The 27,905-nt window shown below is 38.0% G+C and overlaps 1 protein-coding gene across 17 annotated transcripts in view; it reads left to right on the forward strand.

The window, feature by feature from the left end:
• AAK1 (AP2 associated kinase 1) overlaps window positions 1-27,905 on the forward strand; it is a 175,449-nt gene that overhangs the window by 88,897 nt on the left and 58,647 nt on the right. For all 17 annotated transcript variants that reach the window (XM_081264720.1, XM_081264711.1, XM_081264721.1 and 14 more), the window contains 7 exons: window positions 5,163-5,271; window positions 6,787-6,929; window positions 19,979-20,100; window positions 21,365-21,446; window positions 21,948-22,080; window positions 25,232-25,335; window positions 27,623-27,702. In XM_081264720.1, the coding sequence (XP_081120846.1) occupies window positions 5,163-5,271; window positions 6,787-6,929; window positions 19,979-20,100; window positions 21,365-21,446; window positions 21,948-22,080; window positions 25,232-25,335; window positions 27,623-27,702 (773 nt within the window). The remainder of the gene's footprint in view (window positions 1-5,162; window positions 5,272-6,786; window positions 6,930-19,978; window positions 20,101-21,364; window positions 21,447-21,947; window positions 22,081-25,231; window positions 25,336-27,622; window positions 27,703-27,905) is intronic.

The following is a 27,905-nucleotide window of genomic DNA, read 5'->3' on the forward strand; positions in this document are numbered from 1 at the left end:
AGCCTCTGAGGACAGATCCAAACGTTATAGTCTGAGATGTAGTGCTTGAAAAAATCAAACTCTAGATGACTTTATAGATCTTTTCAGTAAGTACAGGATTAATTAATGATTAAGAACAGATTATTTATTTATTTATTGTAGTTGTAAATGGACAGCATGCCATTATTTTATTTGTTTATTTCTATGTGGTGCTGAGGATGGAACCTAGTGCCTCACCCCAGGCTAGGAAGAATTTTTATCTGGAATTCTTTATGTGGCAGAAGCTCAGCTGAGCCTCCAGTGGAATTCCAGAATCAGCTCAGATCTCATTGTTTATTTTACTACTGCATTGGAATTGATAGTTTTTGTTTGCCTTTGAATAACTCCTTTTGAAGAGAGTTATAAAGGAAACTTAGGGTTGTGGAGGGAAAGAAGAGGGAGAATAGTAAAGCAGAAGATGACTTTTAATAACAACCTTGGGAGAAGTAAACTCATTCCAGCCCTTAGAACTATTTTCCTTCATCTTTAAATCAAGAACCTAAAATTCAATTGATAGGGTCTATGGAATCATACTGTGATTCCAGAAGTAGCAGCAGTAGTGCCAAGTCATCTGTTTTAGTCAACAGTTTCATTGCTGTGATCAGAAAACCTGATAAAAACAAAGTAGAGGTGGAAAAGATTATTTTGGCTCATGGTTTTAGAGTTTTAGTCCATAGTCAGTTGACTCCATAGCTGTGGGCCCGAGGTGAGGAGGACATCATGGTGGAAGGGCATGTAGGAGGAAAGCAGCTCTGGACATAGCAATTAGGAAGGGGTGGAGGGAGCGTGAGCAAGTGCTCTGCTCATCAGGGACAAAAATCTAAACCAAAAAGGCATCCCCAGTGACCTACTTCTTCCAGCCACACCCTACCTATCTACAGTTACTGTACTGCCCAGTTTATTCATATCAGTAAAGTAATCCACATATTAGGCCTTACCTCTCATAATCTCATTATTTCACATTGGATAATTGTTGCATTGTCACACACATGAGCTTTTGGGTTTACCTCTGAATATTTGAATGGAAGGTTTACACTGAATATTTGAATGGAAGGTTTCAAAGCTGGTAAAGACACTTCTTTGTAAACTTTCTATCTGCAAATGCAAGCATTCTTAGCATCAGGATTTTTTGTAGACACAAGGCTGAAACTCCAAGGAAGGGATTTCTTGAGCAAATATGTGAGTATATAAATTAATTATATACAATACTCATTTTTACATTTTATGGAGGGTGGCATGTTATTGATATGCTATTTAGGTTGCTATCTTTGTTTAATATCAAGGTTTTCATAGATGTCTACAGTTTTCTTATAAGGACTTCAGATTCTTAACTAGGTATTTGTTGCAGGAATTTTAGAGCTAGGGACAGAATACTGTTTAAGCTACAAGCATCATTATTTAGGACCCCGGATAAATTTAACATTTGTGGTAATCTATAGAATCTGGGTTAAAGGCCTGGTTTTTAAATGGAAGCTTTTACATGTATTTATGAAAAAGATTATTCAGTACTTTAAGAATTAAATATGAATATTAATAAGATTACTTCAAACCAATTAAAATATTGATTTAGTAAAAGCAAATCTAATAACAGTTTGTCAGTATTTTATTAATGTTATTTAATGATAGTTAAAGTTTATTATGACAACACAAATTCTTTAAAATTTATCACTGCTTTAATCTATAGTTTAACTGAACCTTCCTCAATCCCCTAAAAATTATGTTTGATTTATATTCATCAGATAGACTTTTATCCCAGTACTCCAAATAATAATAGTAATCAAGGACAGCAAAGCATCTTCCCCACATCCTGCCTTTTCATGAAAAAGCAGGCGGTGGCTGAAGTGCTTCCTATGGTGCCGTCTCATACCTCACCTCCAGTTTGGTTCTGCAAGCCTGGAGCTGGTCTTTCAACTGAAGCCAGTGGAATGCTCAGGTATCTTCTGACCTTTTGCTCTTAACAAAAGCTTCTGCCAGTGTACCTTAAGTGTGAATCAGTCCCAATTTGTGTTAAGAATTTCTATATTTTGTAACCCTTCAAACAAATTTTCTCCATCAGAGTTCTACACTCAGGGCATTTTACTTCAAAATCTGAGATGTTGATGCATCATCAAGTTGTTAAAGGTAAATACCATTGTTTCTCTCTAAAGAGAGGCTGTTTTCTGCTTGGATGTATCTTAGGATTTCTGAAGAAGGCAAAATGAACAGCAGTTTGGGCTTGAACCATGAGCAAACATCTGGGAAAACTGCAGGGTACCATCTGCAGATGTTAGTTATCTTAATTATCTAATGTTTTTTTAACTTCCTCTTGGCTTGTCTGAGGCTATTTGTGCTGCTATAATAAAGTACCTGAAACTAGTCAATTTAAAAAGAACAGAAATTTATTTTCTCACAGTTCTGGAGGCTGAGAAGCCTAAGATAAGTCACCTGCAGGGTTCATGTCTAGTTAGGGCCTCTGTTTCCAAGATGGCACCTTGAATGCTGCTTTTTCTGGAGGGGAGAGATGCTTTGTCCCACATGATTGAAGGAAAAAGGTTTAGGCAGTTCTCTCCATCTTTTTTTTATATAAAACTGCTAATCCCATTCATTAGGTGTCTGCTTTTATGACTACTTACCTCCTAAAAACCCCTCTTCTTATTTTTGTTACATTGGGGATTCATGTTTCACTGTCAGTTTTGGAGATTCAAATGATAACATGGCTTTACCAAAATTTTTTTTCCATATTTCCAGATGCTTTATTAATCCTCTTGGGATTAGGTGAACCCAGAGATAGTATTGCCTGTTTTCTTTTAAAAACAGTTAAATGGGAAGATATTGGTCTTTCATTCTTTCTTGTGGACACCTGAAAGATGTGATGGTCTTTATTTTGGTTTAAAAGAGCTTCTCTCCAGTTCTTCTTACTTCTCAGTCTGTATAAATGGAAAAAAAAAAAAAGTTCTAGAAGAGTTATTGATGAGACAGAAAGGCAGAGGGAGGAATAGGCCTCTGAAATCACATTCTATTTTTTTTAAATTTGAATTCTGGTGACTGCTTTTCAGCCTCATTATCTCCCTTATATATGTTCCAAAACAGATGCTGTAAGCCCTTTGTCTCATCAGACTTCTTTTTCACCCTGCACATTTTGAAGACAGCCTGTCAAAAACAAAACCACAGATCTGAGCTCACTTGAATTCCCTTTTCCTTCATCCCTAACCCAATGTGCATATCCATCCTTGCTGTCTTTTTGCTTGCGAGGGGGAAGAATAAAGATCACTCTGAGATCAGTTTTTTTTTTTTTTTTAATAGTACTCTTAGTCCCTACCCTCTTACCTACAGAACTTTTTTTCTATCAATTATCCTCATCAGTTCTCTTCTGGCCCCTTTCACTCTCCAGCACTCACTTTCCTCCCATCCTAAAATCTCCTTCCTTCCTTCCTTCCTTCCTTCCTTCCTTCCTTCCTTCCTTCCTTCCTTCCTTCCTTCCTTCCTTCCTTCTTTCCCTCCCTCCTTTCCCTTCCTCCCTCCTTAATATTTCTAGTTGTAGATGGACATAATACCTTTGTTTTATTTACTTATTTTTATATGGTGCTGAGGATCGAACCTTGTGCCTCATGTGTGCCAGACAAGTGCTCTACCACTGAACTACAACCCCCAGGCCCATCATTGCTACTTTCTTTCTTTTTTTTTTTTTTAAAGAGAGAATTTTTTAATATTTATTTTTTAGTTCTCGGCGGACACAACATCTTTGTTGGTATGTGGTGCTGAGGATCGAACCCGGGCCGCACGCATGCCAGGCGAGCGCGCTACCGCCTGAGCCACATCCCCAGCCCCTCATTGCTACTTTCTTAAGCATAATGTTCTAAAACAATAACCTGTAGTCACAGGTGCTACTTGCTCAACTCCAATTCTTTGCAAGTCCAGGTCCATTCTCACCTCTATCCCATCCCTTCTCTGAACTTATTCTCACAGAAGTCTTCAGAGTTTTCCTGTGGTCACTTTCTACCTCTCTCTACCTTTTGGGGAGTCACTGACCATTCATTCTGTCTAGTCAGAGGAAAGGTCTGATGAGTTTTGGAGCTCAGAGTTCGAGCACACTCATTTGGTACTGTCAGGTTTCCTCTTGTTTTTGTATGTAATTTCAGATTATAAGACTTTAAAAAAGCTAAATCTCTGTTAGGGTAGTAGTAATTTCTGTTCTTATGGTCCAAACTGCCAAGTTTGTATGGAGGCTTTCATAGAACCACATAGTTTCCATTTCCTTCCCCTAAGTTTTCAAAAACAAAAGTAAAACAATTTATTAAAACTATTTTTTTTTACCTTATATTTGCCTAAGAATCATATTACACAACTTGCTCAATTTCTTTCTCCAGCAGAGTATCTTAATGACCTTGGATTTCAATTTCAAGATCTGCCTCTGTGGATGTTAAAATGACTATACCCAGGTGTTAGGCAACTTGTAATGCCTAAATGGTTCCTGACACATAGGAAATGCTCAGTAAATATTTGTTGGATGAATGAATTCCCCAAGCAGCCTGAGAGATCACATGCAGTTTTGACTGATTCCCTATCTTATATCCCAGTTGATTAGCTTGAAAGGCTTAATTTGAGCAAAATGCTTGGATCTGGATGCTATTGTAGTCCCTTCAAAACTTTGTAAAGCAATTATTCTTTTCATGTATTTTCAAAAGGGAGAAGCAATATGAATCATTTAAAAGTCAAGTTGAAATCATTTTTGCCTCCACAACCAGGGCAAAGAAACCTCCATTTTTTTCCTGTAATTTATACATGTAAATTTATACATGTAAATAGTTCATACTGTCTCTGTCCTCCTAGGCAGTATTTCTGGAGTGAGGGAGTTCTTTGCTTCTGGTTTATATAGGGCACTGGTGTGGTGAGCAAGTAGGTGTTCTGTGTGCATTGACTTTAGAATTTAGATTTTGGAGAGTGATTTGATTCATTAGGGACATGAGTTGCCATTGGAATCCAGGCTGTGCTCTCAGGACCCCTGGAAACCTGTTCCTGGCTCAGCTTCTTACTCTTACTTCTCAAAACTATCAGTTTTGTCTCTGTGTATTGAAGTTATCTATGCTAATAATGGAAGTTTCTAGTTAATTCTGTCCCTATTGGTGTCTGTAATTGACAATATATTTCTCAACTCTTGTTCACAGAGGGACCTGTCAGGGCACAAGAACATTGTGGGTTACATTGATTCTAGTATCAACAATGTGAGTAGCGGCGATGTATGGGAAGTTCTCATTCTGATGGACTTTTGTAGAGGTATGTATATGAACCATACCCTTAATCTCTCATTTCTCTAGCATTTTGATTGTCAAGGGCATGAGAATTCATAAGGATTCTTTCATTTAATGTGCATTGTACCTACCCTGAAGTATGTCATTTTAATTTTACAGATAGGAAAACTAAGAGGATGTAAAGATATAGAATCTGCTGTCAACCTTGATTATGATTGCAAGAGCAGTGGTACAAATAATTGACAGTGATAAATAATACGATCCCCATTTTTGTTAGGTTTGGGAAGGTGTGGTCATGTATATAAATGAGAACACATGAGAATGAGAATGAATGTGTCCTTTGTGATGCTTTAAAACCAGTCATGAAGGCACATAATAAAGGCCCAACTCCAGATGGAATAAAGAAGCAGCCAGCTTCCCTGCCCCCACACTTGTATGTTTTTTCCCCTACTCACACCACCATCCTTGTGTAATGGGGTAAAAGAATCCTTTCTGTCCAATGGAAATAACTTTCTCCTCACTCGAGAGCTATAATTCCTAGTAAGGCTACATTCACATGATGTTGCTGTTAACTGTGGAGTTTAAATAGTTGGAAACTTGAAGTTTCCAACATTTATCTTGAGAATCCAGACTGATAAATGAGTATTCAGAGTTGACTGTGTTCCATACAACTATTGTTTAGAGGTTTGGCTTTTTTTAGCTAAGCACCTGGCACCTACAAGCTTGGATCATTGTCTTATTGTGCCCTGTTTTGTAATTGCCCTTAGTTCCACTAACATTTTTCTGCCATTAACAATACTGCCTATTAAATATGTTGCTCATATATAATAAATATATAATTTAATATAAATTAAATATGTTGCTCATCTCAAAAATGAGATCTAGTAATTTCAGCCTTCATTATATGAGCTATTAACATGATTTTGTAAAATACTACCAAATTGACAATTTATTTCCGCCCAATTACAGACCAGGCAATACAGGAACATTCAGGGATCTGGATAATTCTGTGAGAGAGGTCATCAGTCTTTTCATCTTAGAGATGAAGGTTGGCGTAGCATTTGCACAGGCCAGGCAGTTAAGTAGTGAAACCAAAGAGACCAAGCTTTTCCTAAAGTGCAAACTAACACTGTATTTCTCCTGCTGCCTGAGTCTGTTGTGCCATCTGATTCTTACTAAAAGAGGACAAGTTGAGGCTGTGGCCTTATCTCATACCCAACGGGCATAGTAAAACCAAGGAACTATAGCAAGGCAATATTGTCAGTTCTTTTACTAATCTTGAAGACATAATAAGGGCAGCTCACATCTGAAGTACTTTGTGAAATAAAGAAAGTGATTTTGATGTATTAGAAGAGGCACTGGATTGTAAGAAAACAAATTCCAAACCAAGAGTCTAGACACCTGGGATTTAGTCTGACTTGACTGGTGATTAGTTCAGTAACTTTAGTTCAGGTTGCTCCTCTTTGGATAGCCATTCATTCTTCTGGTCTACATGACCAGTTTGACTAAGATTATAACCTCTTCTTTGTACCCCTATCAGGAGGCCAGGTGGTAAACCTGATGAACCAGCGCCTGCAAACAGGCTTTACAGAGAATGAAGTGCTGCAGATATTTTGTGATACCTGTGAAGCTGTTGCCCGCCTGCATCAATGCAAAACACCTATTATCCATCGTGACCTAAAGGTAAGAGACCACACTGTTCATTGTGTTCTTGATAAATATTTTTTATCTGGAATAGATATTTAGGGGATGTAAAAGAAGTTTAAGGCATGGTCCCTAATTCTAAGCTTATATTCTACTTAGAAAGAGAAAATACAAAGGAAAAACTACAGTACAAGTATCAATTTTTTTTAAAGAGAGAGAGAGAGATTTTTTTTAATATTTATTTTTTAGTTTTCAATGGACACAACATCTTTATTTTATTTTTATGTGGTGTTGAGGATCGAACCTAGCGCCCCGTGCATGCCAGGCGAGCGCACTACTGCTTGAGCCACATCCCCAGCCCCACAAGTATCAATTTTATGACTAACCTTCAGAAATTCTTTATAATTATCAAATGCCTGATCTGTGGTGTTTTTTATTGTTGTTGTTTATTTGTTTGTTTTTTGCTATACTCCCAAATTCATTTTTCCAGGGTCATGAAAAGTAATATATTAATTAAAATAGTTTGTTAACAATGATACTTGGTTTCAAAAGTCTATTTCAGGGCAGGGATTGTGGCTCAGTGGTACAGTGCTTGCCTACAATGTGTGAGGCACTGGGTTCAATCCTCAGCACCACATACAAAAGAAAATAAATAAAATAAAGTTATGAAAAGAAGTCTATTTCATGTTTTACGAAATCCATTATTTTAAAATTTGGTCCTACTCATTACCATCAGCTTGCATTGTGCCTTTCATATTATAGTCACTTGATAATGTTTGTTAAATGGAATTGGCACCCAATTAGGTTTCAACTTAGCATTTATTGAATGTCAACTGTGTGCCATGTATTCTATTATAGTTTATATGTACTATCTCTGTAGAGGGAGACATTTTTTATTACATTTTAGAGTTGAAGAAACCAAAGAGCAGAAATGTTATGTGATTTGTTTAGAATTGTATGATTAGGAAGAAGTAATACCAGAATTTGAACCCAGCTCTTCTGATTCTAAATTACAATTTCTTTTCATTATACTTGTGTATCAAGAAACATGCTTCATAGCTAATAAATTGCATCAGTGTCCCATCCTGTGTTAAATATAGACAGCCAGGTTACACCCTGAATTAGGTTAGAACTTTGGTGGTGATGCCAAGGAGTCCCAGGAATTCATATCTTAATAAGCAACCCAGGTGGTTTTTGTATATTTAAAAACTTGAGGATCATTGTAGCATACTTGCCTGTCTGTCTTTTTTTTCTTTCTTTTTCTTTTTAACAATTAGAGATGAGATTGTAATTGTAGTAGGCTCGTAGTATATATTCACATACCATAAAATTCACCTTTTAAAATACACAATTTATCATTTTTTACTATAAGACTGTACAAACTTATCATTATGTAATTCTAGAATATTGCATCGTCCCCCAAAGAAATTCTATATCCAATAATAACCATTCCTCATTCCTTTCCCTTGCATTAGCCCCTGCCCACCACTAAATCTACTTTCTGTGTCTCTATATTTTTATCTTCTGGACATTTCATCTATATAGAATCATATAATATGTCACTACTTATATCTGATTTCTTTCACTTAGCATGTTTTGAAGGTTCCCCTGTTGTACTATGTATTAGTAGTTCATTTCTAGCCATATAACATTCATTGTAAGCATCTAATACATTTTGTTTATCCATTCATTCATTGGTGGACATTTGAGTTTTCATTTTTTGATTACTATAAATAATGCTGCCATGAACATTGCCTGCCAGTTTTTGTGTGACCTATTTTGAATTCTTTTAGGTATTTATCTTGAGGTATTTATCATATGGTGACTCTGTGTTTTACCTTTTTGAGGAACCTTCAAATTGTTTTCTAAAGTGGCCACTCTATTTCACATTCATCAGTAATGTGTAATATTTCCAATTTGTCCCCACTCTTACCTACACTTGTTACTATCCTTTTTTATTTTAGCCATCCTGGTAATTGTGAAGTAGTATATATAGGCATTCCTGTATTAAAGCAGGTAGCGTACAGGAAGATAGGTAAAAACTCCAAAAGCCTTAGCTTTCTCCAGTGTACCTCTTCCCACAGTCAGCCTCCTCAGCCTAAGGAAAAAAAGGAGACTGCATCTTGGTGAATATTTATTACGAGCCTACTACAAGTATGTAATATTGTGGGGATGGTATAGCTTTAGCTATACTACATTCCTACCCACAAGATGTTTCAAGTACTGTTGGTGAGAAGATATAAATGAAATATTTAGGCTTGAAATAGGAAGAGGTAAAATGCAAAAATCTATAGAAGAAAATGATAAATAGAGGAGCATATGTGATCAGATAGCAGGAATAGGAGTAGTGATTGTAATTTTCTGGAAAAGTCAGATTTCGAAGGATTGGTGGGATTTGAGTGGTCAGAAACAATAGGTCAGAAACATTCTAGGTAAAGAGTAGAGTCAGAGGACTACATATAGAAGGCAGTAACCAAGGTGTGTGGAGTTGTGGAGTTAGGCAAGATCTGGTACATGGCTAGTTGCATACCAGGTTAGTCTCACTGCAGGTCATGTGTTGACTCCTGAAAGCCCCACCAGAAGACTTATAGAGCTAATTAACAAACTCAGCAAAGTAACAAGTTTCAAAATCAACATACAAAAATCAGTGGCTTTCCCATACACCAACGATGAACCTGCTGAGAAGCAAAACAGGAAAACAATCCCATATAATAGAGTAGCCTCCAAAAAATAAAATACCTAGGAATCTAACCAAGGAGGTGAAAGACCTCTACTATGAAAACTACAGAACAGTGAAGAAAGAAATTAAAGAAGACACTAGAAGATGGGAAAACCTCCCATGTTCATTAGGAGGCAGAATTAATATTGTTACAATGGCATATTACCAAAAGCGATATATAGATTCAGAAGAATCGTCAGCAGAATACCACAGAACTATAAAAACCAGTCCTAAAATTCATTTGGAAGAATTAAAGACCCAGAATAGCCAAAGCAATTCTAAGCCAAAAAATACAAATCAAAACTCTACTTAAGATTTTGTCTCATACCAATCAGAATGGCAGTCATCAAGAATATAAACAATAATAAATGCTGGAGAGGATATGGAGAAAAAGAAACACTTTTACACTATTGGCGGGCAAATTAGTATAATCACTGTGCAAATCAGTATGGAGGTTCCTCAAAAGAGTAGACATGAAACCATCATATGATCCAGCTATACCACTCCTTTATATTTATCCTAAAGAATTAAAGTCATCATATTATAGTGATGCATGCCTACTCATGTGTATGGCAGCACAATTCACGATAGCCAAACTGTGAAACCAGCTTAGGTGTCTGTCAGTGAATGAATGGATAAAGAAAATCTTACACACACACACACACACACACACACACACACACACACAATGGAGTTTATTCAGTCATAAAGAAGAATGAAATTATGTCATTTGTAGGAAAGTGGCTGGAACTTGAGAATACTGTGTTAAGAGAAATAAGCCAGAGCTGGGGTTGAGGCTCAGTGGTAGAGCGGTTGCCTACCACGTGTGAGGCACTGGGTTTGACTCTCAGCACTGCATATAAATAACAAATAATTAAAACTATGTCCATCTACAACTTAAAAAATAAAAATTAAAAAAAAAGAGAAATAAGCCAAACTCAGAAGTCAAGGATCCTATGTTTTCTCTCATATTAAAAGCTAGAGAGGAAAAAAGAAAAGTAGTGGGCAGGGAGATGTCTCATGAAAATGAAAGGGAGATCAATAGAGTAGAGGAAAGGGCCCAGCAGGAGGGAAGGGAAAGGGGAAACACTGGAGGATGAGATTGACCAAATAGAATCTCACCACAATGTATAATTATAATGCACAAATAAAAATATGGAAAAAATACATAGATAAATGTATGTTTTTTCCTAGTTGACTTTACCAGTCAGTGAAATTCTTGGTTAAATCCTGTTAGCATGTGTGTTAGTCAGCCTTACGTTACTATAACAATATGTGATATTATTAATTTATAGATAGAAAAGGTTTAATTTGGGTCACAGTTTTAGAGGTTCCAGTCCATGATTGATTGCCCTATTGCTTTGGGGCACATGGTAAGGCAACACATTATAGCAAAAGGGTTGAAAATTTACCTCATTGGCAGAGCACTTGCCTTCCAAGACATGTAAGTCCCTAGGTTTGATCCTTGACCCTAGAAGGAAAAAAAAAATGTGTTGCAGAGAAAAATCTTTCATTTTATGACCAGGGAGCAAAAACCAGAAAGTGGAAGGGACTGGGTCCCATAATCCCTTTCATGAAGACACACCACTGAAGACTTAGAGACCTCTACTTCCCAGGAACACTAGCCTAGGGGCCAGTCGTTTAACACAAGGCCTTTGAGGGGCTATTCCAAATCCAAACACATGTATTTCTAAATAAGAAGTGATGCCAAAATTTAAGGACCTGACCCCTCTCTCTGCCACTCACTTTGGAGAAGAGTTTGTGAGGGACATGAAAATAGGGGAGAAGTGTGGCTGGCAGGCACTGTTTCTATGGCCCTTGTGATTTTGGGCCTCTTTTTGGCCCCATACCCCTGTCAAATGGGGTTGGATTTCATATTGTTTAAAAATATTTTTTAGTTGTTGATGGACCTTTATTTTATTTATTAGTATGTGGTGCTGAGAATCGAACCCAGTGCCTCACACATGCTAGGCAAGCACACTTCCACTAAGCTATAACCCCAGCCCTAGATTTCATATTTAAAATTTTTAAATTTTTAATTGTCATAATAATTGAACATATTTATGGATACAGTAAAATATTTCAGTACACGATACAATGTCAGATTTCCTATTTGTCAGATTCTTTAACACTGTGTGACTGATACCAACAGATTTATAGATGCTCTGAGAGATGAACATAGGCAGCTTCCTCCATGTTACTAAATGCAACATTTTCAGCCCTATCTAATTTACTGTGTTCTGACAGGTGAGAACAAGGGAGGAGGCAGAGAGGGCAACAGGGGACCCACTTAGAGTATATTGCTTTGATTTTTTTTTTAAACCAAAGTTCACCTTTATTTTAACTTGTTTTGGGGGATGGGTAACCAGGAATTGAACTCAGGGGCACTCAACCACTGAGATATATCCCCAGCCCTGTTTTGTATTTTATTTAGAGGCAGGGTCTTATTAGGTGCTTAGTGTCTCACTTTTGCTGAGTCTGACATTGAACTCACAATCCTCCTGTCTCAGCTTCCTGAGCCACTGGGATTACAGGCATGAGTGGCTGGGATTACAGGCATGCACCACTGTGCCTGCTGTTTTAGATTAAATTCTAAATGATAATCATTTCATCCTAGGAGATGATAATATACATTGGGTTATGTATTTGCCAGAGAATAATGCCCTAGAGCATGCTGTACTACTTTTAGGTGGTGGTCAGTACCACCCAGTGATGGGACCTTTGGGAGTTTGGTGTCTTGCCTGGGGATACAGAATAGGTCAGTGGAAGGGCTAAGATAGCAGGGTGCCAGACTCCTCTTTTACTGAGTGAGCAGCTCACAAAACATTTCACTGGAATTAGAGGGCAAGGCAGTAGCAGGAGTGAGAAGTTGCCACACTGTTTCCCAGACTTTACCCTGGAATCTCAGAGGAGAAGCATAGAAACGTGGTATTAGGCTTTGTGATAGTTGTTTGTTTTTGTTTGTTTGTTAGTTTGTTTTAGTACTGGGGATTTAATCCAGGGGTTCACTGAGCCACATCCCCAGCCTGTCTTTTATTTTTTATTTAGAGACAGGGTCTTGCTAAGTTGCTTAAGGTTGGTTTTGAAAACTTGCGATCCTCCTGCATCAGCCTCCTGAGCCGCGGGGGCTTTGGTTGTATTTTAATCAATATTTGCAGGGAAATGGATGGCATTAGAGCAGATTATGCTAAGTGAAGCTAGCCAATCCCTAAAAAACAAATGCCAAATGTCTTCTTTGATATAAGGAGAGCAACTAAGAACAGAGTAGGGAGGAAGAGCATGAGAAGAAGATTAACATTAAACAGGGATGAGAGGTGGGAGGGAAAAGGAGAGAGAAGGGTAATTGCATGGAAATGGAAGGAGACCCTCATTATTATACAAAATTACATATAAGAGGAAGTGAGGGGAAAGGGGGAAAAAAACAAGAGAGAGAAATGAATTACAGTAGATGGGGTAGAGAGAGAAGATGGGAGGGAAGGGGAAAGGAGGGGAGGGAGGATAGTAGAGGATAGGAAAGGCAGCAGAATACAACAGACACTAGTATGGCAATATGTAAAACAGTGGATGTGTAACCGATGTGATTCTGCAATCTGTATATGGGGTAAAAATGGGAGTTCATAACCCACTTGAATCAAATGTGTGAAATATGATATGTCAAGAGCTATGTAATGTTTTGAACAACCAACAATAAAAATTAAAAAATAAATAAATGGGAAAAAAATAAATAAGACATGATTTAAAATACAAAAAATAAATAAATAAGCCTCTAATATATAGAATAAAGGTATATATAAAATAAAAAAATATTGAAGACTGTCAGGAGTGCTAATGGTTTGCCTGCCATGGTTCAGAAGACTAACTGTTCTCTGTTCTCCCTGCTGTGGATACAGGGAGCAAAAGCAAGGACTGAGAGGAGCCCTTGACTGGATCTATTGCAGAGAAATCCTGGTTGTTCTTACGTTTAGCTGTTGACAGTTGGTACCATCTAGATACTCTGTTGATTTCTATTAGTATGTGCCTGGTGGGCAGTCATATTTGCCTTCTGCATCCCCAGCTTCCAAAGTTCTGAGTGAAATGTTTCCATGTACCTCTTGTTTCCCTGGCTCGTGTTATATCATAGAGCCTTGGTCATTCTGAGTTCTGTGACACTGCTAGAAACAGCCACTGCAGTCCTGGTGATAGCCAGTGCTAAGTTCTTTTTTTTTTTTTTTTTTTTTTTTAATATTTTTAAGTTATACATGGACACAATATCTTTATTTTGTTTATTCATTTTTATGTGGTGCTGAGGATCGAACCCATTGCTTCACATGTGCGAGGCAAACGCTCTGCCACTGAGCCACAACCCCAGCCCTAAATTCTTTATTCTGTTGGCCAGAGAAAGGATTGGTTCCTGCTCTGTGAGCAGGACTTCCATCTGGGGAGCAGGTACCACTCTGAGTACAAGCTAATGGGACACCAGAAAAGGCACAGGTTAGGCCTTATGTGGACCTTGGTGAGCCAGGGCCACCCCAAATGTGGGTCTGCTCATTCATATGCAGAACAGAGGCAAGACCACAGGTACACTCCTCCTTTCCTGTTACATATAGGACATAAACTGAAAGCGGTTCCTATCCTTAAGCAGCTTATGTTCTAAAAATAACCTTAACGGAAGTACTGTTCTGTAGAAGAGCTCTCCTCAAACAAGCAATTGTAATCCTTTCATTATTTCCCCCATTTTCTGAGGAAATATAAATATCAATATTGTAGGTCACGGGTCATAGATGTGGGGAGGTCACTTAAATCAGTCCTCGCCTTTTCCCAATGAAGAAACTTTGCTACAGAGTTTATGGTTGCCCAGTTCAGCTATTTAAGGGATCATACCAGAACAAAATCCAGGGTTCTTCATTCCCATTTCTGGCTTTTTATTTGTTTTGTTGTCTTCTACTGTGCTGATTGCCCATGCACATACAAAAGGGAAAAAAGGTTAAAGCTTTAATGAGTGTATTCAGGTTGAAGTCACAGATGTCTCCCTTTTTTTGTCAGAAAACTCATCAAGTAAAATAGGATGAAGATACTTGTCCCATTTTTGGAAGTACAGGTTTGAAGGCCTGTGTTCATCCAAGTTTCCTAGTTGTAATAAATTCTCTACAGTGCCTCAGTGCTGTACCCATTTGGGAGAACATGATGAAGTCACTAGAGGTAGCTTTCTAGATGTTTTAGCTAAAACTATGTGCAGAGTTTGAGAGTGACAGCTTTAATAGCTCATAGGTTGGGAAGTAAGGTTTAACAAAATTGATCTCTCAAAGAACTGAAATATTTGAAGATTATAAGCAGTGGTAACAAATCTTTGGCTTACATCTTAAATGGTTTTGCCAAAATGACATTACTATGCATGTTCTCTGATGTGTTTGGCAGATAGTGTATGAACATTGCTTGGTGGTTTACCTCACCATCTACCCCTTTCCATAGCTACACTATATATCTTACCCTGTACCCGGCCTTACTCACCTCACACCTGGACCATTTGCACCTGTTCTCATTTGAACCCAGGAGTGCTCTACCACTTTACCCCTGAGCTATATCCCCAGCCCCCTGTCACTTTTTAAGTTGTTTTTTTTTTGTTTGTTTGTTTGTTTTTGTTTTGTTTTGAGACAGGGTGTCACTAAGTTGGTTAGGGCCTTGCTAAATTGCTGAAGCTGGCCTTGAACTTGGGATCCTCCTCACTAAGATTCAGGCATGCACCCATGCCCAACTTTCTTTCTCTTATTTTCCCTCAACTTTGACTAAACTGACTTTCCTAAAATGGCTATGTGTTTGTGCTCTTGACCTCTTAAAAATACTTTATCCTCCTAAGTGACCCTTCTTACTTCCCTTTGTCTACTTCTCTGGTCCTCTCTCCTTTTCTCTTTTCTCTTTCACCAGTCTGAACTTCCCATGCACTGGCTGATAATAGACCTATCCCATGTTTTCAACGCCCCCTCCCCCCCTACCAAGGCTAAATACAATGCTAGTCCACTGTCACTGGCCTGTCTCCATGCCTCCAACACCTCAAGCACACGTCCATATCAGGTTCTTGGTGCTAACTGGTTTTTGCTCAGAATGTTCTTCAGTCAGATGGTTCATGGCTGCTCCTTCCTTATTCATGCCTCTGCTTCCCTCATCAGAGTGACCATCCCTAACTGCTATTTAAAGTAACATCCCTCTTCACCTTACATAGATTTAGCCTGCTAGAATTTTTAAATAACATTTGCCACTACCAGACAATTATAATTAATTTCTTATTATCCCCAGCTGGACAGTAAACCCCATGAGAGGTTGGCCTTTGTTTTGTTCATCACGTTTTTCCTGAAACCTAGAAAACTACTTGGCATTGCTGTAGGAATTCAAACACACTTCTTTCATAAATGAATGGAAGCAATGTCTTATATTTATATGAAGAGATTTGTGGTTTACTTTCACATTCGTTTTCTAAGTTGCTTTGTAACAACAAATATTATCAGCTTAATGTTGCAGATGAGAAACACACTCAAAAAAGGGTTAAACATTTGATCAAGGTCAACCTCAAAAATAATCCTTGAGGTGTTTTTTCTGCCTAATCCCAGTGTTGCTACCATATACCATGCTCTCTGTGGAGTGTTTTAGTGTGATGGTGGTTGACCTTGGAGGTTTTCATAGGAGCACAAGTTAAAGGACACATTGAGAATGGGTGGAAATTGCACCAATTGCTAAGGTGGCCACTGCCAAGAGATTTCACCTTTATAATCTCATTTGATCCTCTCATAAATGCGCAAAGCACCAGAGCAGTAATTGCTGTCCTTATCAGGACAAGTCTGCCTCCTTTTTATTTTTTGTCTACTTAGTCCTCCTACCTCCCACAACAGCAGTTTTATAGTCCCTCCAACTGCCTTCTTAGTGCTTTACTGTGAATTAATTTTCCAGTTTTCTAGATGTACATCCCAGCATTAGAAGTTTAGAAGTCACTCAGAAAGGGAGTACAGAGAGGCTTGGTTTCACATGAGCAGTAAGGCCCAGGGAGGAGACTGTTGCTGAATGACACTGAGTAAGTGATGTTATCAGCACCATTTAAGGGTCTGTGGTGTGAGAAAAGTACTGGATTAGACAGTGTGGAGCATTCATGGGTATAGTACAATGTCCTGGCTTCAAAGGTTTTGTGCTCTATTTGGGAAAGTAAGCATAATTTGTAAGAAATTAAATACCAGTCCACAAAAGAATTCTAAATGATGATTGAGTGTTCATTATAGACCACAGTTGGCAAACTTCTGCAGAGGGCTGGACAGTAAATATCTCAAGCTTGTCAGCCATACAGTCTCTGTTTTAAGTGTTAAACTCTGCTGTTAGACAAAAGTAGCCATAGACTACAGAATAAGTAACCAATGGGCATGGCTTGCTTTGGCCCAAAGGCCTTTATGACTCCTCCTGTTGACACTAAATTCTATAGATTTTGTAGGGAAGTTATGGAAAGTTTTTCTGAGAAGTTATGACTTGAGCAAGGTCTTGAGAAATATCTGGGATTTGACTGAAGAGAGAACAATTAAATAAAAGAAAAAATAGGTAATATAAAGAATCCTTGGGAGACCTTGAGCAAACCTGGCTAGCGTTTAGACACTTGGCTCCTCATTGACTAGATTCTATGGTTGGAGCATTTTCTGGACTCTTAAGCCCAGACCAAAGTACTGGGCAAGTGTAAAGTCATCACAACCCTTACCATAGTTGGAGGGTCAGTGTGGGGCCTTGAGTATCACTCTTATTTTGACCTGCTTCTTGCACTAGTAGAAATCTAATTGTCCACATCCACAGTTAGTTTGCTTTGAGCAATTCCCAGCTATACCATGTATTTGCTGCATGACATTTATATTTTCTTTTCTTTTCTTTTCTTTTTTTTATTATTAGTTGTTCAAAACATTACAAAGTTCTTGACATATCATATTTCATACATTTGATTCAAGCGGATTATGAACTCCCATTTTTACCCTATATACATATTGCAGATTCACATCGGTTACACATCCACTTTTTTACCTACTGCCATACTAGTGTCTGTTGTATTCTGCTGCCTTTCCTATCCTCTACTATCCCCCCTCCCCTCCCCTTCTCTCCCCTCCCCTCCCCTCCCCTCTTCTCTCCCTACCCCATCTACTGTAATTCATTTCTCTCTCTTGTTTTTTTTTCCCCTTTCCCCTCACTTCCTCTTATATGTAATTTTGTATAACAGTGAGGGTCTCCTTCCTTTACCATGCAATTTCCCTTCTTTCTCTCTTTCCCTCCCCCGTCTCGTCCCTGGTTAGTGGTGATCTTCTTCTCAAACTGCATGACATTTAGAAGTGACTTAAGTGTCTTACTTTCTCCATCTACAATATGGTGATAATAATAACATTGTTATTATGAGGATTTAGTGGAATAATCCATGTGACAAATACAGTTGTACTGGCAATAGTAAAAGCTCATTAAATTGTGACTATTACTTTATTACTTCTAAATTAAATTGAAAACATTATTATTGCTTTGTTGGAACTATTTTAGAACTAAAATAAGTAAATACTCAGCATAGCCTGTTTCTTTTTGTGTAAATAAAATAAACAAATGAGCTTTATAAAAAGCTATAGGCAGCAGAAATATTTGTCTGCTTCCATCTTAATTCAAGGGAACAAATATGTCCAAGTTATTCTTAATTCAGTTATGTGATTATGAATTCTTTATCATAAGAGTGTATCTGTAGAGGTTTATGGGCTTTGTTCACTGCTTCTGTGGCTAATGCCAAGATCAAAATTTTAGAATCAAGCAAATGTAGGTTAGTAGTGTCCCCAGGTATACCAGCACTGTAATTCTTGTCCTCTCTGACAGAATAGTACACCTTAAACCCAGGGGTCTCAAAGACTTCCTACAGATGACATTCTAAGGAATGTAAGTTAACAACAAAAAACTGCTCACAACAGTGATACCATGAGTGAAGTTCAGTAGGAATAAGAAATAATAAATTGCAGAATCAGTTTGCAGCACAGACTTAAAATAATTGAAATTAACAGATATAGACTAAAAAAATGTACTTAATTAATGTTGACAAGAATTAAAAGAAAATTGAGAAACAAATGTAAGATTATCATAATTGCCCAGATATTTTAAAAGAACTAGTAGGATCTGGGTTTTTGGTGACTCCTACTTCTTCTAACAGACCAGTTCGTACACAGCACTAGTGCACACATGTGTGCATGTGCACATGCATACAAACAGTGTTATGTGTAATTCTGGTTTTTGGCTTACTCCATTCAACAAACATTTTCTATACCAAGGATATACTATACCTATGTGTAGGTACTGGGTAGAGAAGACGACAAATATGATTAAGGGGTGATGCTTGTCTTTAAGGAGCTTATAGTCTACTCTTGCCTTTGTTTTCCAAAGGTGATCAGTCTTTGGAAGGCTGAAGACAAAAGACAATGGAGACTACAGTCTTATTGGCCTAACAAGATTTTTTGGCTGCCATTTTACTGCCCACGCATAGCCAGGTCTGTCCTCCAGCACACCAGTCAGCTCAGTTTTCCTACACCAGGAATTCATCTTGAGAACACAGTGCCCTCTATTTTGGAGTTGTTTTCATAGAAAGAGCCTTTGATACCCAGGATTTCTCTAGGTTTTGGTTCTTATAAATTCCCTGCTAACTTAGAACTCCTCACTGCCCAAATATTTCATTTATAGAAAAACAAAAATACAGGATGGTAATATTTTAACAGGGAAACTCCCACTTACCATTAGGCATTTTATTACTTTGAGAAGTAATTAAAATATAAAAATACCAATTCTGAAAATCCTAACCTAGTAAAGACATTGATTGATTGATTGATTTTTAAAAACATTATTAAATGTCCAGGTGAAGTAATTGACATCGTGGGAGAATGAGGTACTGAAGGAAAAGAAGGAAGGAGTGACATTTGTCTGAATGGGGGGAAAATTCAAAAAGGAAGTTATCTTTGAACTTGGGTTTGAAAGACAACTGATAATTTAGTAATTGGATAGGAGGGTGGGGAATCATGGAGAGCATTCCAGAATGAAAGAAGAGTAAGAACTCAAACATATGAGATCTCTGCAGAGGTGAGAAACGTGACTGGAAATTTGGAAAAATGGAACTCTGGCTTCCCCCACTGTGGAGTTCCCTCTTTGCCCTTTCTGTCCTCATTTCACCCTGTTCCTGTGCCTCTCATTTTGTTCCACTTGGGATGGCCCCTATTGAGATGCTCGATGGGGAATAACTTAACTGTACACACTAACAAGGTTGCCAGAAATAAAATATTTTATTTATGTGACTGTAAAAGCACATTTTCAAATGCAGTACTAAACAATATCTTGAAATGGGTATTTGGGGAATGTTTTTCAGGTTGAAAATATCCTCTTGCATGACCGAGGCCACTATGTCCTATGTGACTTTGGCAGTGCCACCAACAAATTCCAGAATCCACAAACTGAAGGAGTTAATGCAGTAGAAGATGAGATTAAGAAGTAAGCTTTTTCTCCTTTCTTGGAAGTTTGTCCATTATCAGATAAGTAACTTTACTTGTAGCTTGTGAATGAGATGGTCAGAATGGGAAGAAAATGGTACCAGTCAGTTATCCTTCATCTCAGTGTATTCTGTTCACCATTTGGGTGGTTTGATTTTAAGAGAAGGATGAGGAGGGATTCACAAGCGTGGATCAGTAGAGTAAAATAAAGGAATCTTGAAACACTTTTCAGTGGTCCTATGATATGTATATTTTGATTTATGACATCACATGCTCACAAAAAGTTAAGTGATACACACACCATGAAAGGACTATGATATTTCCGAGTGTTATCACAACTAATGTGACACTGTCAGACAGATGTGCTTCTTAACTGAACCCTTTTTACTGAACTCTGCTTTCTTCCTGCTCATGAGGAGCTCACCCACAGCCCAGTGGAATTAATGATGAGTGGGGCTATTGAAGACTCTATAGACACTGAATCACTGACTTCCATGAGAAATAGCTTTAAATTTGTGGGTCTAGTTAGAGCCTGACCTATCTAGCATGCATGCCTAAATCAGATCCTCACTCCCCTTTCATGCATCACCCCAGGAAACCAGGCCTGGGGCAAGACAACTTCTAGTGTAAGGCCCTGGTGGACACTTAAACCAGTCCCATCTGGAATCTAGAGATTTAAACAGCACAAATCACATACATGGTAACACCAAATGCTCACTGTGAGGGTGTGCTTATGTTACTCTTAAGCCAGAAATAAGAACACTGTTACTTAAGTCTTGTTCCAGGAGCAGAGATCAAGGGTTCTTGACCCCATCCACCCCACCCCAGCTGGGGCCCACTGTCTGTTGTTCTCCAAAATATCCCAGTCAGTGATGCATCTCTGTTGAGTCACATTTAAAGGGTTTTCTATTTTTAAAAAAACAAATAAGCTCAATACAGTATCAGACAACAAGGATTCATGGGAGAAGATTTTGTCATTTCAGGATGCAAGAAAAGTTGCTGTTAGGGCCTACCTAGTGCACTTGTTCTGCCCCCCCCCCCCCCAATATTCTTAGATTAGGAGGTCTGCTACTTAGGGCCACAGTGTGATGATATCATTGTACTGAGGACAGCCTTTCATTTTATCTGCACTGATATTTCATAGTCTCTTCTGCAAATTGCTCCCAGGGAATTAGGTTCTATTAATGTAAAAAAAAATTCTGCTCCTCCTGGTTTATAATTTTAGCATTGATATATTTAACAAAAAATGAATCTTTTGATTGTAGATACACAACGCTGTCCTATCGAGCACCAGAAATGGTCAACTTGTACAGTGGCAAAATCATCACTACGAAGGCAGACATTTGGGTAGGTGTCGACTAACCTATCCACACCCCAGATATCATTAGTCATTGGCTGTAAACTCCCAAGTTTAATGCATACAGTGGTATAGCACGGTAGTACCTGTACCATACCATTGTCTCCTTCTTCCCTCGAGCGGTTCATGATGTGAGGGGACCAGCCACTGCTTTTTGAAACATGAAAAGAAAATTACTTTAGACCTACTTCTTTGATAATTATTCACATGGTTTTCACCTACATTTTTCTGGTTCTTAAGAGCAAAATAGAAAATATATCTGTTCTTTACTAGAGCAGAATTTGGTAATATTGGTAAAAATAATGTAATTTGGCTGCTAATTAGCCACATTGAGTTCTAAATTCAATTTTCTAATAGAATAATAATATATAGTTTTTGTATGTGCTAGTAAATATGGATGGTGCCAGTATCTTTGATTAGATCCACTTGCAATTATGGAAATAAACCACTAATAGCAATCTGCTTTCTTTCTTTTTTTTTTTTTTTTTTAGGCCCTGGGATGTTTGTTGTATAAATTATGCTACTTCACTTTGCCATTTGGGGAGAGTCAGGTGGCAATTTGTGATGGAAACTTCACAATTCCTGATAACTCTCGATATTCTCAAGACATGCACTGCCTTATTAGTAAGTATTTCAAGTTTCTAGTTTCACATTTTTATTTCTAACCACTAGGAATAAATTGGAAGATAAAGAGATTGGATTCTAGGAGAAGATGGGTTGGATACAAAGATTTTTTTTTTTTTAATCAGTTAATAATAGCTGGGAACACAGAAAATTTAACAGTGTCTAGTTAGAGTGGTGGGTCTTTTTGCTGGAAATCTAAGCTCTATTTTACACCTGAGCCAGCCATAAGCAGAAATCCTAATTGTGCTTTGAACCGCACACTTCTCCTGGGTCCTGTTGCAGTCTGTATGAAAGCTTTGGTTCCAAAGGAGTCCAGCTGACTCATATCAAATGATAAGAAATTCATCTTTGCAAAACTGGAAGCAGCTCAAATGAAAATGATTGCAGTGCATTGGCTGGAATGAATACATAATTAAGACTGTATAACTTCATGGAACTAGGTTTTTCCTTTCATTTTAGGTTAATCACTGGATTTTTGTAACAAGCATCTAAACTCAATGCTTTGTTTAAAATAGTCCTAAGATTCCCTACTTTTCTGTATCATCATAGCAAGCATATGTACTAACATCCATTAACCAGATGGTAGAATAAGTAATCTTTGCATAAGACCCTGTGCTAAAATACTAAAGAATTAGAGATTTTTATCATCTTTCTGCATTGGTCCAGGCATTTAGCATCTGAGTTTTAACCATTAAGGATCATAAATCCTGAGCAACTCAAACTGGGTCCTGGATAGGGTACATTGGAAAAAACAAAATTAGCAACAGAGGTGGAGCATCTGAAATGTGTTGAGGACCTACTTGTACCTCTTCTAATTCTTAAAACCCTGAATATTTTAAGTATAATTATCCCTAATATGCACATGAGGAAACCGAAGCCACAAAAGTAGAGGTCTTATTCAAGTTAAAATAATTATAGAGTTTAAGTGACTCTATATTGCATTGTGTCAGTTTTATCCATCAGCCTCTTCCATTTATTAATGACAGTGGGAGGTGTTTAATTTAATGATGGTTAGATTGTTTTCAGATGTAAAGCATCATATCTAAACTAGAATTGCAGCTATAAAAGGATCAGAAGGAAATATGAGAAAATTGCCAAATTTGATACTTAAGTAGCATTTTTTTCTTTTTAATATTTTTCATTAAATTCATTTTTTAAAAAATTTTATTCTACTTGATAGACAGTAGAATGTATTAAATTCATTTTGGAAGCAACAGTTCTTTAGAAAAATTTATAGCACTGACATCTTTCCCAAACTCGTATTTTAGTTTGCAAACTATTTGAAGATTCCATTATCACCTTGCAATCACAGGATTAAAATTCAATTTGTTCAAAGGGAGATCAGTAGACTAGAGAAAAGGGACCAGGGAGAGGATAGAAGGGAAGGAAAAGGGAGATGATAGGGAATGACATTGACCAAATTATATTGTTAAATTATGTGCAGGTATGAATATACAACAGTGAATTCCACCATTATGTATAATTTGAATGTACCTTCAAAATGGAAAAAAATAAAAATTCTTATGTGGGGGAAAAAAATAAAATTTGATTTTTTTGCCCTTCCCTTTTTTTCTCTTTCTTTTTTTGGTCTCCAGGCATTGAACCTGGGGTGCTTAACCATTGAACCACATCCACAGCCCTTTTTATATTTTATTTAGAGACAGGATCTTGCTGAGTTGCTTAGGGCCTCACTAAATTGCTGAGGCTGGCTTTGAACTCATGATCCTCCTACCTCAGCCTCTGAGCCCCTGGGATTACAGGCTTGGCCACCAAGCCCAGCTCTTCCCTTTCTTTTTACCCCCAATATGAGAGTCCCCTTCTTTTCAGTTTCTCTTGTTGGTATTGCCAACAAGACTGGATGGGTGAAGTTTAAGATAGTCTTTGGATCTGGCTAGCAACAGAGAGAGAATTGGTTGTTTTCTATGTTGCATTAATTCTTCTTCTCATTATCTATCTATCTATCTATCTATCTATCTATCTATCTATCTATCTATCTATCTATTTGGAGTTGCTATTCTTTTCAATGATTCTCTTCTTTTCATCCATGTCACCACCGTGTGTATACAGACCTGTCAGCTCCTGTTCTAGCAGAATGGCCACCAGCTTCTCTCCTCTCTATGCTATCCAGTGCACCCTTGTCACAAGATTATTATAAAATGTCACCCTCTCATGCCTTTTTCAGTAAATTTGAGTTGCTTGCCAGTGGTCCCATAGTGGAGCCCACATTCTTAGCATGACATTTAAGATTTTCATGTTCTGGTTCTGTCCCACCCTCCAAGCCATCTCTCTACCCTATCCTTTTGGCTCCTATTTCCATGCAGCAGGAGAATCTTTCTCTTACCTTTCTCCAATTTTGCCTTTGTTCACACTGTTCTCTCTTCTGGACTGTCTTTTGCTTTCTCCCTGACTGTGTTCTGTTCTGCTTCTTCTGCCTTCCAGAGCTGTAACCTCACTGATTTTTTTCTGAACTTAGTGTTCAAACCATTCATTATTTACTTAGGCAGGAAGTGCCCTGCACTAGTGTTGGGATATATACTCGTGTGTCTGTGTCTTCTCAAAGACTTTCCTGAGGGCTTTTCCAGCTTTCAAGAAGGCAGAAGCTTAAAGGACCTGGAAATAGAAAAGTGATCTATGGATCACAATTAAAGTAGATCGATCGATCTATGTATATATGTATGTATATGTTACTTTGTAATTTCTCTTAAATTGGAAAGTACTTAATATCACCAACAAAAGAATAGGTAGTGAATTCATGATCTTTGGGTTTTGGTTATAATTATAATTATGAATAATCATTTGCTTAACAAGAAACTGTGAACTAAGCAAGCCAGCCACTAGACCATATAACTACCTAGATATCAGAACATGAAGGTGGTAACTTTCAGATTCAGAGCTGGCACCCCTCTTGTGCATGGCATAGAATGTGAACTTCAGGTAGCTTGTTAAAATTCCGAGAGTTTATTTTCTTGTGGATATTAAATATTTTAGGAAAATTAGTTTCCCTTTCTAGGAAAAGGGCTAGTTGTACTGTTTGACTTTTATGAGACATAAAAATTAAAAATATCAAAATTTTGGTAGTAGAAAAGTTATGTTCTCTAGCTAATGTAACAACTATTAGGGTATTAAATAAGTTCACATATGTTTGTCATAGGGTATATGTTGGAACCAGACCCTGACAAAAGGCCGGATATTTACCAAGTTTCCTACTTCTCATTCAAACTTCTCAAGAAAGAATGCCCAGTTCCAAATGTACAGGTATGTGAAGGTGCTTGTTAACCATAGTAAACCTTATCACATTGTCATTTGAGTTCTGAGCTGTTAATCAGTCTCTTAAGTGATGTAGATGTCCCTTGATTTATCTACTAGGGGGCATTCAAGCAAAGCTAACCATGAAGTAGAATAAAGGGAATCCAAAATAAAAGGAATCCAGTTTCCCATTGAATTTAATTATAAAACTGAGGCAGTTCACTCAACAACAAAAGCAACAAAAAACACCCTAGAGATTAAATTGAATGCTTGGGTGAAGAGTGGCCAGCTTGCTATCTTGTGAACGTGCACAGCTGCCTTCCTGAGAGAGGCCCTGGACTCGTCCCACCAGCCCATTTCCACTGCTCTCCCTCCTTACAGCAATGCTGTCTTGATTTGCCTCCACCATTGGCCATCTATAATTCACACTTGTGTCACACATATCAGACCATGTGAATCTTGTCTACACCAAATATTCCTAAACTCTTTACTCATAGTTTTCAGAATAAAATGCTTTGCAAACACCCTTTTTACAATTTTGGCTTTGGTGGTGGTGTTGTTGTTATTGTTTGCTTTTACTGTGATGGGGGTGGAACTCAGAGCCTCACATATCACTAGGCAAGTGACTTCCCACTGAGCTACATCCCCAGCCCCAATTTTTGGCATATTTTTTAGGACATAACCCAATCTCTTGAATATTTTACTAATGGATGCTGCAGTAAAATTTTTATTTATTTATTTATTTTTCTGGTGCCCAGGATGCTTAACCCTAAAAAGCCAGTGTTGGAGCTCATGTTCTGTTTGTCAGTTTTCCAAGATGGAAACAAGGGATATGGTACAGTAACTTTACATGACCATATCCCTAACCCGTTTTAAAAATTTTGAGGCAGGGTCTCACTAAGTTGACCTAAGCAACTAAATTGCTAAATTGCCGAAGCTGACTTTAAACTTGCAATCCTCCTCCCTTAGTCTCCCTAGCTGCTGGGATTACAGCTGTGTGCCACCATGTCTGGCCATAAATAGATTCTAATCTGAAGTTTTCATGCTGCTTTCTCCAATAATGAACGTTTGATGCCACTGTTAGGGATTGAGAGTATTGATAAATAATGCTCCTCTTTCACTGCCACATTTGGCATCAGCTATGAGACTGATTCGGATGGCATTAGGAATATTGGCTTTGTTGATAAAAAGATTGAATTGTAGGTCATAATTTGACCTGTCAGGCTCTCTTACTTTAAATCCACCTGATTCCTAAGGATCAGGCTCCTCCAGAAAGAAAGGAAGACCAGGGTAAACCAGATGAGCTCGCTTCTTTCTGCCAGTCTTATCAGCTAAATATGCTGCTTCTCTTCCATGGGAGAGGAATGCTTGAAGGACAGAGGAGAAGCTAGAAGAAGCTTTCTAGGGGAAATTCCTCCCTCGTGGAAACATGAGGAAATGAGAGGACCTGCCTAAAAGGCCAGTGTTAGAGTTCATGTTCTGTTTGTAAGTTTTCCAAGATGGAAACAAGGGATATGGTACAGTAACTTTACATGACCATGTTTTCCTTTACAGTTGCACTTTCCCATTTATCAAATAAATAATGTGAAATATAATTGAAAACATTAAGATTGGTATCTAGTTTATAAAAAGTAAACTTCATCAGTCTCATTTCTTTTGGCACTTTCTCAGGAGTAGCAAACACTTGCTTTGTGGTTCAGTACAGCTAGCTGGTGCTCCCTCAAGATGCAGTGTTGAATGGTGCAGAAGTCAAGCTAGAAGAACAGTGTTTGGCTTGTGGAGTGAGTAGTGCTTCCCATGTTGGGAAGGGGCACTTGCTTAGCCACCAAACATACAGGGTGGCTATGGTTTTCTCCCAGCATTCTGACTGGAAGATGGAATGCACCCTGCTTGGCACCTGAGTCAGCTCTGATGTCTCTCAGATATAGCTAGAGCTTGAACAATACAACTTCTTTCCCATTCCTTTTATATCATCACGTCTGAACTACACCAAGGAGAAGGGAACCAAGATTAAGCCCCAGTGAGCTTTGTCTGGGGCAGAAGGGGAAAGTGTCCAGGAGAGTGTGTGCTTATGCTCACCTCTTCACAGCCATCTGCTTCCCACTGGTGTCTGGGTCTGGTATGTATTTGGTTAACTTCCTTCTAACAGGGAGAAAAGTGCCTGAAAGTCACACCCAAAGACCCTCAAATGTAATTTCTTTTCCATCAGGTTGGTTATTCTTTTACAGAGAAATTTGTGATGTCCTTTTTTTATGTATATATATATATTTTTATTTTTCTCTTTTCAATTCCTTAGAATTCTCCTATTCCTGCAAAACTTCCCGAACCAGTGAAAGCCAGTGAGGCAGCTGCAAAAAAGACCCAGCCAAAAGCCAGGTAAGAAGTGCCTTGGTGAGCATCCTGCTGGGGCACCACAGTGGAGAATGTCTGTGTTTCTTAATTCTCATTTTGCCATAACCAACCAGCGACTGCACAGATCAGGAAACCAAGCCCTGTCTCCCCTAGGCAGAAACTATTCTTCAGGAGTGCCAGGAGGAATATAATAAAATAGTGTGATCTACGTTTGAAAGAGAATCAAA

The sequence above is a fragment of the Spermophilus citellus genome, assembly GCF_964194105.1.
Source record: "Spermophilus citellus genome assembly, chromosome: 13".
Taxonomy (NCBI): Eukaryota; Metazoa; Chordata; class Mammalia; order Rodentia; family Sciuridae; genus Spermophilus; species Spermophilus citellus.